The sequence below is a fragment of the Amphibalanus amphitrite genome, unplaced genomic scaffold (genome assembly GCF_019059575.1).
Source record: "Amphibalanus amphitrite isolate SeventyFive unplaced genomic scaffold, NRLGWU_Aamphi_draft 000421F_arrow, whole genome shotgun sequence".
In the NCBI taxonomy this organism is placed as follows: domain Eukaryota; kingdom Metazoa; phylum Arthropoda; class Thecostraca; order Balanomorpha; family Balanidae; genus Amphibalanus; species Amphibalanus amphitrite.
In genome coordinates this window covers 253732-265075 of record NW_024881915.1, presented here as the reverse complement: position 1 = coordinate 265075, position 11344 = coordinate 253732, and the positions used below count along the sequence as shown (strand labels likewise).

The window sequence follows — 11344 nt, the reverse complement described above, 5'->3', positions numbered from 1 at the left end:
CCCTATTTCAGACTTTTAAATTTTTGTTTCAATTGATCACGTCAATTGCCTTTTAAATAGGCCAAATAAATTCATTTAGGTAATTTAAAAATAAAAGATTATGTAAAATAAGATTATCTCGAAGACCTAACGAGAATAGTATTGGATTTGCTCGTTTTTTGAAAGAATGTGACTCAAAAGCAAGGCCCCTCAAAAGCACTTTATTAGAATGATGTCAATATCCTAAATATGTGAATAAAAAAAGCAAATATAAGTAAATTTTGTTTAATTTTAGTAAAAAAATATTATTAGGCAGCTTAAATTTCACAAAAAAACATAATTGAAACAGAAAATGCGTGTTTTATTTAATCTGACGTCATTTATAACAATGAGCGTTTGTTACCATTAGGAGTCAATACACCTCATGCTTGAGCCAAACCAATTTCTACAAATTCGACCGGCGTCCATTTCCTTTGGCTTCCGCCGCGTGGTCGCAGGAGGCGCCCGGCTCCCAATTTCTCGAAAATTACGATATATTGCGTTTTATTTGTATAACCTAATATGGGGGATGAAGCACCGTCTCCCCATAATGGGGGTCCACCGCCACTTATGGGCGATGGTGGTTCAGGGAGTCCCGGTGGTTTCAGGGGAAGGGGTCGCGGCGGATTCGATGGCCGTGGACGCGGTGAAGGCCGTGGCCGTGGAGGATTCAGAGGCCGAGGTGGTGGAGACCGTGGACGTGGCGGTGGTGGCGAATACAGGGGAAGAGGGGGCCATGGCGGTGGCGACCGGGGGCGTGGAGGTGGAGAGTTCCGCGGACGCGGCGGCGGAGAGTTCCGGGGACGTGGAGGCCGTGGAGGACGAGGGGGCATGGGAGGCCCCAGGAACCCAGAGGTACGTGCTCAGATGTAAGATCAGGGCCCTGTTCTATGACACGACACTACAGTGCGCTGCGCTAAGGTATTGGTGCAGCGTTTGAGATAAATTTGCCTCAATGATCCGGCGTTGTGAGCATCTTGAGTTTGTTGATGTTTCCATGGAAACCCAATACACTGATGCATTTGGCGCACTGTCCTGTCATGGCAGTGAAATGGGGCCCAGTGGTCTGCTTGTGACATTTCAGGCTGTTCAGTTGCTTTTATCCTGCTTTAGGCAAGATTCGTAGAGTCACAGTTTTGGCATGTTCTTGTTGACATGGAGGTCCTCTACTGATGTGCCTGCTGTCCTATGATTTTGATTTTATGATTTTGAGTTACATGAAGTGGTGCAAGAGAAAATGTAGTAGGTACAGTGCTAAAACTGGCTTTTCTGCCAGCCTAAGCTGGTCAAGTTCCCTTTTTTGTTTCCTTTGAGAGAAGGAAGATGAAGGAAGAGGAACTTTATGCACAGATGCACCAGACATGTGCAAATTAATGATGAACTGAATGATGTTATGACCCTGTTTCAGTTAATTCCATCATGGTACTGGGGGCTTCAGTGGTGCAGTGTAGCCACAGAAAACAATTTAAGTCCTGTGGCACAACTTTCAGACTTTTGTGTGAGCTGGTGGGGATTTTCACCCTTTTGGCAGGTTTGGGCCCACCAGACCAGCAGGAAAGCTTCTGGAGGGTCTTTATGATGCTCTCAAAAGGAGCATTGGATGCCTTAAGGCTAAGGACTCATTTTTGTACCTGAGCTTCAGGGACTAGTGCTTGCTATTTAGGGCCCTGAGTCAAACACTTATGACCTTTCAGGTGCTCCTGCCTGCTAGGCCCTTGCCTGCCACTGAAGCTGAAGGCACTTAGGTGGCCTCTGATACTCTACCCCAGACTCTAACTTCAGTCTAGGCTCTAGACTGCAAAGAATGGCAGTAGAGTTGCTGCTCCCAGCTCTGAGGAAAACGTGCAACATCCCACACTGAGACTTGGAATCTGCAACTGCAAACACTGAAAAAATGACAAAAATTATCCCTTGGTATTTGGAAGTGTTCCTACACTTGTATTGCTCCAGAAACTAATAAATGGACCAGTGCAAGGCTGCATATGACAGGCTGAATATTCAGGGGTAATAGTTGGAAATGCCTATTTGGCTGTTGCATTCCCAGGGAGTATACCACTGAAGGATACCATTGAAGGTATTTAAAAATGTGTGTCAATTATAATTGGTATGCATTATTTGATTTGAAATTGAATATATAATCTAAGCAATCCTTTAGCTTAAAAGATGACGTAAGCCAATCAACCCATAATGCTGGGTGCAATGCGTGCAATAAACATTAAACAAGTTTGTTGTGATACCCTTCAAGCTCTGACTGGATAGTGATAAGTCAGGCTCGAAGTCAACCAGAATCTTGGCTCTGGCCTCTGAGCATTGATTGATCAAAATGTTCGTGAGCTGTTATAGTGATAAGTGAACCCAGCTGTGGACCAATGGCCCACTGGCGCTCCCTGCCAGGTCTCCATTACATAATATAATCGTTCTGGGTGGTGTTGTACAGGTGCTGTAGTGTAGTGCAGCACTCTTCCACAATTATGCCTGCATGCTCTTGGAAAATCTGCACCACACGGAAAAAGTTCACGTAGCACCGCGTGGAAAATCAGCACTTATCAGGGCCAGGCCTTCATCGAGACCGACGATATATCATCGAAATCGTGATACGCGGCAGAGTAGCCCAGAAATATGGCAATAGAGGCAGCAATGTAAATCGCCCAAGAAATGAACCCACACCAGGGTAATCTTTGCTGTTGGATTTTTATCAGCATGGTGCTAGTTTTCTTATATATGGAAACTCATTGCTATTTTTTCTTGGTCTCTGATTAGCCCATCGCTCAGACCACATGATGAAAAGCAAAGAAATGCCAGCAAGGTGGCAGCCTGTTGATGCAAAGCGGCGGCCGAACCTAGGCTAAACCGTGCTTACACCAAACTAGGCTGAAATTCTGCACCAGCCAGCGACAGTCAAACAATCCTTGAATTGGCACTACAGAATTAGGGATTATGTATTTGTAGATGTAAAAAGTGAAATGTAAAGTATGATTGTTCAGTGACCGAACTCCTAATATTTCGTTGTCATGAGGAGCGGCAGTGAAGTGAAACATTTTACCAGAGTGGACCCAGCACCCAGTACTCAACATGAGCGGAAGTTTACATACTAAGCAGTCAGAACAGCAATGCAGCTCAGGGTCTATGCTAAGTGAGCTTAGCACTTACAGTCTGGCCTTATCACTCCACCAATCAAAACACTAGAGCTTTTTAATGACAAAAGTATAATTATTGGGAATGAATGACGTGTTGCAGGTAAGTTTTCGTATTTGAGGTCGAACTTTGGATAATTGTATCCGGTCCCCTGGCCGCTCGGACGGACTCTCGGGTGCAGCGGCTCGGTGAGTTTACTGACGTCCGGTGTCTGCCTGCTGTCAGGACCGGCTGAACGACAAGCTGCAGCAGATCGGCGGCCCCACCTACGACCTGCCCGTCAATGACAACAAGGAGCCCAAGAAGTTCACCAACAAGTGCCGCCTGTTCGTCGGCAACCTGACCGACGACACCACCATGGACGAGTTCCAGGAGATGTTCTCCGTCTTCGGAGAGATCGCCGAACCGTACATCAACCTCGAGAAGGCGTTCGGATTCGTCAAGCTGGTAGGTGGTCTTCTACCTGTAAATGGAATATGATGGCATGGTTGTTAAATGTGCTGGTTAGCTATTTGAACTGAATTTATAGTAATTCTGAACTTAACTCATATCAGTAATTCTTCTTCTTAAATATTTTAATGCGTTTTGATAGTATAATATCGGTATGATAGTATTCTTCATGGTGCTGCAATAAGCGTGACGTAGTGCTCTACCGGGTGGCCCAGAAAAAACGTTCCGAACTTTGGAGGCCTGTATATCAAATACGAGTACAAATAGCGAGCCAAAATTTTCATCAAGTTTGCGTCATTTCTTTGCGCATTGGTATGCCAATTTATAACACTATACCATCATTTTCAAGCTGGCAATCTTGAGTTGAATTAAGCAAGACCTTTTTGCTTTTTTGCCAATGTGAAACGATAGTGATGATTGGGTTAGACGTCCCATGTTATAAAAAAAAGAATAAAAAATAGAGCACGTGAATGAAACCAACACGTATGTTCTTATTTTAAATATTTTTGTCTCACTTATGTGCCAAATATTCAAATACTGAACCAAAATGGTGCTCATGGATGTCATTCGTTTCAACACCAAATCATGTTTCGAGCAGGAGTGGCACGATGCATGGATTACTGCTGATTACTCTCCTTTCAGTAGATCAAACAGTAAATCGACCGGATAAGGAAAACAAACTAAAGCAGACTGGTTCCTGTGCCAGAAGACCACAGAATAGCTTATGAAAAACAACATTGCCAGCAGATGCCAAAACAATATGGTTGAAAAGCTACCTTTTCCCAGGAATGTCAGCCAGGAAAGCATTTGAGCCACAAGATGGTTAGAAAACTGGAAATTTCTTCCGATGCCGCTGGCACAGAGCCATCGTGGTTGCCTGAGGGAATGTGTCATCCTGAGACCCGAACCATCAATGAGACTAGCTGCCAGTAGAAGTCATGGCTCTAGGCCGCGGTGCCGCGGGGTGAAAGTGACCCGTTCACTCACATTTTTTAGTAAACATCGGAGCAAAAAAGTAATTTTTACATGGCATGCTTGAAACACGAACCATTTAAAAAGTTATTTACCGAACACCATGAAAATCACACCATTTACTGAAAATGTGTGCCGCATTGACTATTCGAAGTTTCAAGGTTGTATCTTTATCACTTTCTGAGAAATATTGATTTAAAGTTGGAAACGTTTTTTCTGGGCCACCCGGTATATCGTTCTGTAAAAATGGAGCCAAAACCTATGGCCAAAACGCCGCCAAACATGTGGCACAACAGGTTCCTACCATACCGCCCTGACATCTCAATGAGGCCTAATAACATTTATTTCTGCGGACAGGATTACCGCGCCAACGCGGAAAAGGCACGCCAGGCCCTGAACGGCACCATGCGTAACGGCCGGATGCTGAAGGTGCGCTTCTCGGCCATGGGCTGCACGCTGAAGGTGAAGCGGCTCTCGCCCTGGGTCAGCAACGAGCTGCTCGAGCTGGCCTTCTCCATCTTCGGCGAGCTGGAGCGCGCCACCGTGGTGGTCGACGAGCGCGGAAAGTCCACCGGCGTCGGCATCATCGAGTTCGCTAAGAAGCCGTGCGCCCTCTTCTGTCTGAAGAAGTGCACCGAGAGCAGCTTCTTCCTCACAGAGTCAGTACCGATTCATACGGCTCCCAGCAGCCATAAGCTGTTCCTCCTACTCAAATATGTCGAAAAAATATTGTGTTGCACGTTAAAAAATGTATGTCTTTACGGAACAATGCTTGGGTATCTTGATTATGAAGACTGCCAATGTTTCTCGTTTGCCAATTGCATTACAATAGTGTGAAACATTGGTTGCGATCGTTCCGCCTCTGACCGTGTGTCTGACCGTTCGATAGGGGCCTCTGTCCGGTCGAGGTGGAGCCGATGAACGAAGAAGATCTGGAGGACGGCCTCTCCGAACAAGTGCTGCCCAAGAAGAACCACGAGTACATGCGCGAACGATCGGTGAGTCCATGGACGTCCATACTGGCGGCCATGAGGCTGTGATGGGTGAATGTTTTCACTGCGGTTTTGTGGTCGATTGACAGTTTCAGGAAGTATGTGCGGGCATATTCATTAATCAGAGAAATGTGATCAGAGGTTTCAGGAGAACTGACGTGAGAACACGTTTCTGTTGGTATAGTTAGCTTAATCTATGGATACTGGTCCGTCCCCTCTGCGCTATACACCGCCGCTGACACCGTCCCGTCGTGACAGGTGGGGCCCCGTCTGGCCATGCCCGGCTCGTTCGAAGCCGAGTACGGTAACCGCTGGAAGCAGCTGTACGAGCTGGAGAAGCAGCGCCGCGAACAGCTCGACCAGGAGATGAAGATGGAAATGGAGAAGCTGCGCGACCAGATGGACTTTGCGCGCCGCGAGCACGAGACGGAGATGCTGCGCGAACAGCTGCGCCGCAGAGAGATGGAGCAGGAGCGCACCAAGAGTGACTGGGACGTGCGCCAGGCGCAGCGCGAGCAGGAGCGACGCCGCATGGAGGAGGAGATGCAGCGCCGCCAGGAGTCGATGCAGTCGCGCATGCGCCAGTCCGAGGACGACCTGAAGCGCCGCCAGCAGGAGAACCAGCTGTTCATGCAGGTTAGTTGCGAGCGAGCGGTAGCGCGGGTAGCGAGGGACTAACGGGAATGATGCCACCTGGCTAAAGTCAGTGCAGCTGCTCGCTTAGCGCATGTTTATGCGTGCTGGTATTGACTGTGATGTCGGTCGCTTATTGACTGCTGTTTTGTTTCCCGCTTGCTTAGCTTCATAAAACAGGTAACGTAACTGGGTGAAATACCTGAAAGGAGTATGCACCTTGCATGCGCGATGCGTCTGCCGATCATTGGTCATGTTCATTGCCCAGCAGCTTCAAAAATGTTATTTCCCGCTTGCTTTTTCACAAAGTAACCACCAATGATTTATCGCATATTCTACCATAATGGCTATAAGCTTTAACGAGGTGGCGTCGTAACGCACCTTCCTTTTTGTCGGGAAACGCCTGCATTATATGCTAATCCTGTAAGTGCACTATCCTTATCTGCACCGCCCGCCGTGCGGAGCCGGTGAGTGACGCCCCGGCCCGGCTCTGTGCGGCAGGCCAACGAGCTGAACAGCCTTCTGGACCAGCAGGAGCAGGCCATCTGGGACGGCGGCGCTGGAGGAGCGGGCGCGCCGCCCCCGGGTGCGGCGCCCGACGCCGGCTACGGCAGCGACGTGTGGACCGGAGCCGGGCAGGAGCAGTCGCCCTACGGTAAGCAGAGGGACGGGAGCCGGGCAGGAGCAGTCGCCCTACGGTAAGAAGGGGGACTTGTGGACCGGAGCCGTGCAGGAGCAGTCGCCCTACGGTAAGCAGAGGGACGGGACAGGGCAGGAGCAGCCGCCCTGCGGTAAGGAGGGGAGGGAGACGTGAGGGTGTGGGAGGGGATGTGTGGTAATCGAATAGCTGAGTAGCTGAGAGGGGCTTCGTTTAGTGGTGGGCCGGGCAGTATGGACCGGAAAAGCTGCTGTGTGTGATTGGTGATGGGGTGGAGGGGCGAGTTATAGCACGAGGAGGGGGGGGGGGGTTCAGGAGGATTGGCGATAAAGGGATAGAGTTCTATGGTGGGAACGATCGTAAGAGGCATGTGGCTCACTTCGGAGTACTGTCGCAGAATGGTGCTTATTTCAAGATCAGCATTCAGAAAGCACGTTACATCTGACTGATCTGACCCCGTTCTGTATACCTAAACGATGTTGTGGTTGTCTGTCACTATCAGCAGCGATGAATAAAACAAGACCCCATAATGCTTGACCTGTTGGCTGGAGAGGCTATTTTCTACATGCCACGTGATTACTGATCCCGTCCTCCGGGGCTAGGTAATGACTCGAGTACCCCAGAGACCGATGTGCTGGCGCGCCGATCGGGTGGCCGCTCCGTGAAACTGAGTGTCTGTTTCTCTTCGCCAGGTGGACCGCCGCCGGGTATGGCTGGTCGCGGAGGACGTGGAGCCGGCCAGGTAAGCTGACTAATCTGCTTCCTTTGTGATATTGTCTCGTAATCTTGCTCATGCAAAATCGTTCGAATCGGTGTGTGAGACTATGAGTGTCAGAGGGAGGCATTTTTTTCCACACTTGAAGTATTTTACCCGACGACTGGCTTATGTCGTTCATTGTGACCACCGATCTGGGTGCGATGCATTTGTCGGTTGCCGCGGGTGGTACCCTTGTCGAGACTGAGCTCTGACCCTCCATCGGCAGGTGGGCGGCATGGAGATGGGCGGCTTCGGCGCTCGCGGTCGCGGCGCGCCCCCGCCCGGTTTCCGCGGCGGCCGCGGCGGATTCCGCGGAGGACCTCCGCGCGGAGGTGCCGCCGGCGGACGCGGACGACCCATGGAGGAGGGAATGGGCATGGACTTCCCCAACAAGCGCCCGCGCGTGCTGTAAGTGCCGACTGGCGGGGCGCGCGGCGGCAGCGGGGCGGAGAGGCGGGCCGGAGGATGGCCGCTCGGGTACACGGAGAGATGGAGACAGGAGGAGGCCACGGCGCGGGCTGAGCAGACCCGCTGCACCGGAGGAGTGCGAGTGTCAGAGTGTCTGAGCTGTGTGTCTGTCAGAGTGTGAGTGTTTGTATGAGAGCGGGTGCGTGCGCTCGAATAGGTGTCATCCAGTTTCTGCATCCGTATGAGAGCGGTTTTAGATGCGTTTGTCACGCGGTCATCCAGTTTATCGAGAAACGCTCGGAAACCATCGGCACTTCATCGGTTGTTTTCATTGTCCGACCTTTGGATATCATTTTGCTACGGACGACTCCCAGTCCCGTTTCATGGGGCGACATTGGGCCGCTCGTGCTCCGTGTACTCCCGTAGCTAGACTCACTGCATCTGCGCGTTAGTCCGGGTGCCGCGATCTGCTCCGCTTCTGAAAATATACCGAAAATCAGCCATCTTGTTTCTAATCGAATACCTTATTGGGATGTTGATGACAAGCTGCTGAAGGAACATTGCGGGATATTATAATTTCGTCAATATACGCCACCGGGAGAGGCTGGAGCTGGGATGCTGCGCCGCGAGTCTCTGATAACAGTAGTAGTTGCACCTGGAGCTCGCATAACTCGTGCATGCTTACAATAACGCTCCTAGATGGCGCTAGCAGTGTGCGCCTGAAGTGATGCTGTGCCGCTCGGCACGAACGTCAGTTTTTTCATTGGGTTTCGTCGTCTCGGGGTTATAACTGTCCAAGTTACGTGCGGACGGGCGGCTGAAGTCGGCCAGCGGGCACGCGATGGTTATTTCTGATGTTTGGATATCCGATCCATATCATGTATAGTAAAGTCGCTGGGTTCTGTCGGCTAATGGACGAAAAAGGCGCAGAGCGATACTGACAGACCGCTCAGCGGTGCTTTTCCTCCGGTGAAGTGTGTAATCTATAAATACTTCAAAGGCAGGCAGTAGGTAACATTCAGCTCAGGGTCATTGGTGATCATATAACGTGACTCATAAATAGCCTTTTACCTGTGATGTGCTTATGCGCCATAGCATATTCATTTGGTGACGTCTTCGGTCGGCTTATGACGCCAAACGCGGTCGGTGTATCTGACACCTATCTTAAAAAGAGTCCTGAGTCCTGCCTGGGGCCGAGCAACGGCTTCCTTTTTGGTGGAAAGCGCTTTCAGTTTTGTGCATTATATAACCCGATGACCTTCTTGACATTTTCTTGGCCACGCTTTTTGTTGTCGATGCTTTGGCATCTGACATCTGTGACATTTGTATGCCAGGTGATTCCGTGAAAGGCAGCATACGATGGCCCAGCCATTTTCTGCAGTTTATGCGATATCCGTTTTTATGCTAAAATCATGCGTATTTTACAACCTGCCCACTGCATTCAAAATGAATTTATTCAATTGTGACTTTATGTTGAATGGCTCGTGCGGTTCGTGCGAATGTGTGATATACGACTTAATTATATTTTATTGGCTCACAAAGCCGGCGGGTAACGGTGCAGGCAATATGGATGTCACCGAAAGGGCCCTCACGCGGCCAAATGCCCGTGAAACGGCGACGGAGGGGATCAGGCGGACAAAGATCCGATGACGTCACTGAGCCGAGGCCATCAGCGCCGCGCCGTTAGAGCGCCGAGACTGGGAAGACGCGCCACGCAGGACTGGAATGGGCATAGGCGCGGGAGCCGGGGGGCAGTGGGGGCAGCTTGCCCCCCCCCCCCCCAACTCTGGGGCCGTGGGGGCGGTGCCCCCACAGCTTTGAGACGGAATACCACACTTTTTTGCAATTGTTTTCTTTTTTTGTTGAAAAAGCCGAGGGGTGAAAAATAAGTGGCCTAAGACCGGTGAGAAAACTAGATTTGGGGGTACCCTAGGTTGATCTCTATTATGGTGTGCCCCCCCCCCCCCCCCAGTCGGAAAGTAGTTCCCGCGCCCCTGGGAATGGGGACGTTTGTACGACTCGTAACAGCAAGGCATGTAGACCGGTAAAGTGCGTATATCCAGCGCGAGTAGGTATATGCAATATCCAGGACTCGACCACCAGACAAAAGCATAATCGTACTAAACTAAACACGTGTTAACAAAATGCCCTGGGAGATGAATGTTGTGGTTATAATCTGCGCTTTCAACAGCCTACAAAATCGACTGTAGGGGAGAGTGGGGCAAAGTGGCCACCTATCTAGCCCTCCACAGCTGGCGTCAGTTCCAATTTATGGTTTCCAATTATATTTCTCTTCGCGGTCGTTCGAATGAGCCAGGCCGGGGTTTCAGGCCCATCGCCATTGTTCTGTGAAACACGGAAAAGCATGTCTTGCTAGGTTACCAACTATGTTTACAATTTTTAGATGTTATTATATTCCATAACCGTATGGAATGTTCATAAGCGTTCTTGTTCATGCATTGCTTGGTTATCGTACATGTCTTCTACCAGTTTTAATGATGTTTACCCCCAAATAGCTGAGCTGGAATATTCTTGTATCGGACGGTACGAGGGGGTATCGAAAAGTTCTGATCATCACATAGAAGATTTAGACCGATTTTGATGATTTTTGGTTGGTATTATATTTGGTTCTTAAGAACAATGTTCCCGCAAAGAGAATCCTGAGAAGTGGTTTTATCTTATGTAGGAGAGACTTAGAAGTAAAAAAGATGAGTATTGGGCCCATTGAGGACCGAACCGTCATCCAACTAATGCATTTGAAACGGTATCACACTGAGAAAATACATCAAGAACGTGAAATTAGTTTATAGCTAGGAAAGCCCATCTAATGCACTTACCGAAAATGAAGAAACAATTTTCAACTTGGTTGCATGACCCTTGCAGGGGAGTCAAGAAGTGAGTGACTACCAGTGACTGACAAGGTGGTGACTGTGAAGGAAGTGGAGGACCTCATCCTTACAGATCGTCGTGTGACCTTTCAAATGATTGTGCAACAGAAAGGTCTCAATGCTGGCAGTGCCTGAAAATATTATCGGCGAAGAACGACAGACGATAAAGGAGTCAGCCCGCTTAGAAGTTCGTGTGTCTACTTTGTTCAAGAGAAAAATGCGTCTTGGCCTTTCGAAATGAAAACTAGGCTTTTTTTAGGATATTGAAGACATCTTCGATCATTTAATGACTTGTGACGAATGCTGGGTCTATGTGTATGATCCAGAGACAAAAAGATGATCAAGAAGTTTAAGCACGGCACATCTGTTCTTCATAAAAGGTGAAGATGCAGAAGCCGATATGGAAGGTCAATGCTATCAGTGTTCTGGATCT

General features: G+C 49.2%; 1 protein-coding gene across 3 annotated transcripts; it reads left to right on the top strand.

The window, feature by feature from the left end:
- Positions 1 to 410: 410 nt before the first annotated feature.
- LOC122391086 (protein no-on-transient A-like) lies at positions 411 to 8524 on the top strand. 3 transcript variants are annotated; one of them, XM_043384683.1, is made up of 8 exons: positions 411 to 873; positions 3379 to 3600; positions 4933 to 5234; positions 5465 to 5573; positions 5826 to 6203; positions 6702 to 6855; positions 7551 to 7600; positions 7842 to 8524. In XM_043384683.1, the coding sequence occupies exons 1-8, from the start codon at positions 541 to 543 to the stop codon at positions 8025 to 8027; spliced, it is 1734 nt and encodes a 577-aa protein (XP_043240618.1). In that variant the 5' UTR covers positions 411 to 540; the 3' UTR covers positions 8028 to 8524. The 3 variants fall into 3 exon arrangements, with proteins under 3 accessions (XP_043240618.1, XP_043240619.1, XP_043240617.1); XM_043384684.1 differs by having other exon boundaries at positions 425 to 873; positions 6735 to 6855; XM_043384682.1 differs by having other exon boundaries at positions 444 to 873; positions 6732 to 6855.
- Positions 8525 to 11344: the final 2820 nt, after the last annotated feature.

Bases quoted from the DNA above. Each gene is read 5' to 3' on its own strand.
- LOC122391086 (XM_043384683.1), top strand. From the start codon at position 541: ATGGGGGATGAAGCACCGTCTCCCCATAATGGGGGTCCACCGCCACTT. The intron at 6,856-7,550 runs GTAAGCAGAGGG...TCTCTTCGCCAG, and splicing joins GCAGGAGCAGTCGCCCTACG to GTGGACCGCCGCCGGGTATG. The intron at 7,601-7,841 runs GTAAGCTGACTA...CTCCATCGGCAG, and splicing joins GAGGACGTGGAGCCGGCCAG to GTGGGCGGCATGGAGATGGG.